The following is a 630-nucleotide window of genomic DNA, read 5'->3' on the forward strand; positions in this document are numbered from 1 at the left end:
CTGACCTAAAGCATATTAACACCTGGATCCAATGGGTTAATATACATGGAGTTTTCCCTTATCTAATATCCATCAACATAAACATCCGCAGTGTCCATTATTAATACTCATTTCTTTTATGCCAATTGGGCATATATCTTTTTAACATTCTTTCAGAAATGCTACCATAGAGTACTGCAGAACTACTTAACACAGGTGCATTACAGCATTCTGTAAGGTGCATGATATAGTATTTGCATGATGTTCTGTTTCACAGAAGATATCATAGATGTTAAGTTAGGGATATATTCACTAGTTAAGTACTTTAGTCAAAAAAAAAAAAAAAAGGTTAAACAAGTTTTCCATGTAAGGATTTCCTTTATGATAGCAATGGTGATAAGTTAATGTCTCAACAGGGGCCCTCCTCAGTTACTTTCGAAGCCTGATTGGCTCTCGAGAGATGCGCATTCTCATTCTTGGATTGGATGGAGCTGGCAAGACAACGATTTTGTACCGTTTGCAAGTAGGCGAAGTTGTGACCACAATTCCCACCATTGGCTTTAATGTAGAGCAAGTAACTTACAAGAACTTGAGATTCCAAGTGTGGGACTTAGGAGGACAGACAAGTATCAGGTAAGAAGCTCAGGGTTG

At 37.8% G+C, this 630-nt stretch overlaps 1 protein-coding gene across 1 annotated transcript in view; it reads left to right on the forward strand.

Moving 5' to 3' along the window:
• Positions 1 to 630, forward strand: part of LOC119589090 (ADP-ribosylation factor-like protein 1) — a 17139-nt gene that overhangs the window by 6280 nt on the left and 10229 nt on the right. Inside the window, exon 2 of the mRNA XM_037937666.1 lies at positions 395 to 612. Coding sequence (XP_037793594.1) covers positions 395 to 612 — 218 coding nt within the window. The remainder of the gene's footprint in view (positions 1 to 394; positions 613 to 630) is intronic.

This window comes from Penaeus monodon, chromosome 25 (genome assembly GCF_015228065.2).
Source record: "Penaeus monodon isolate SGIC_2016 chromosome 25, NSTDA_Pmon_1, whole genome shotgun sequence".
Lineage (NCBI taxonomy): Eukaryota > Metazoa > Arthropoda > Malacostraca > Decapoda > Penaeidae > Penaeus > Penaeus monodon.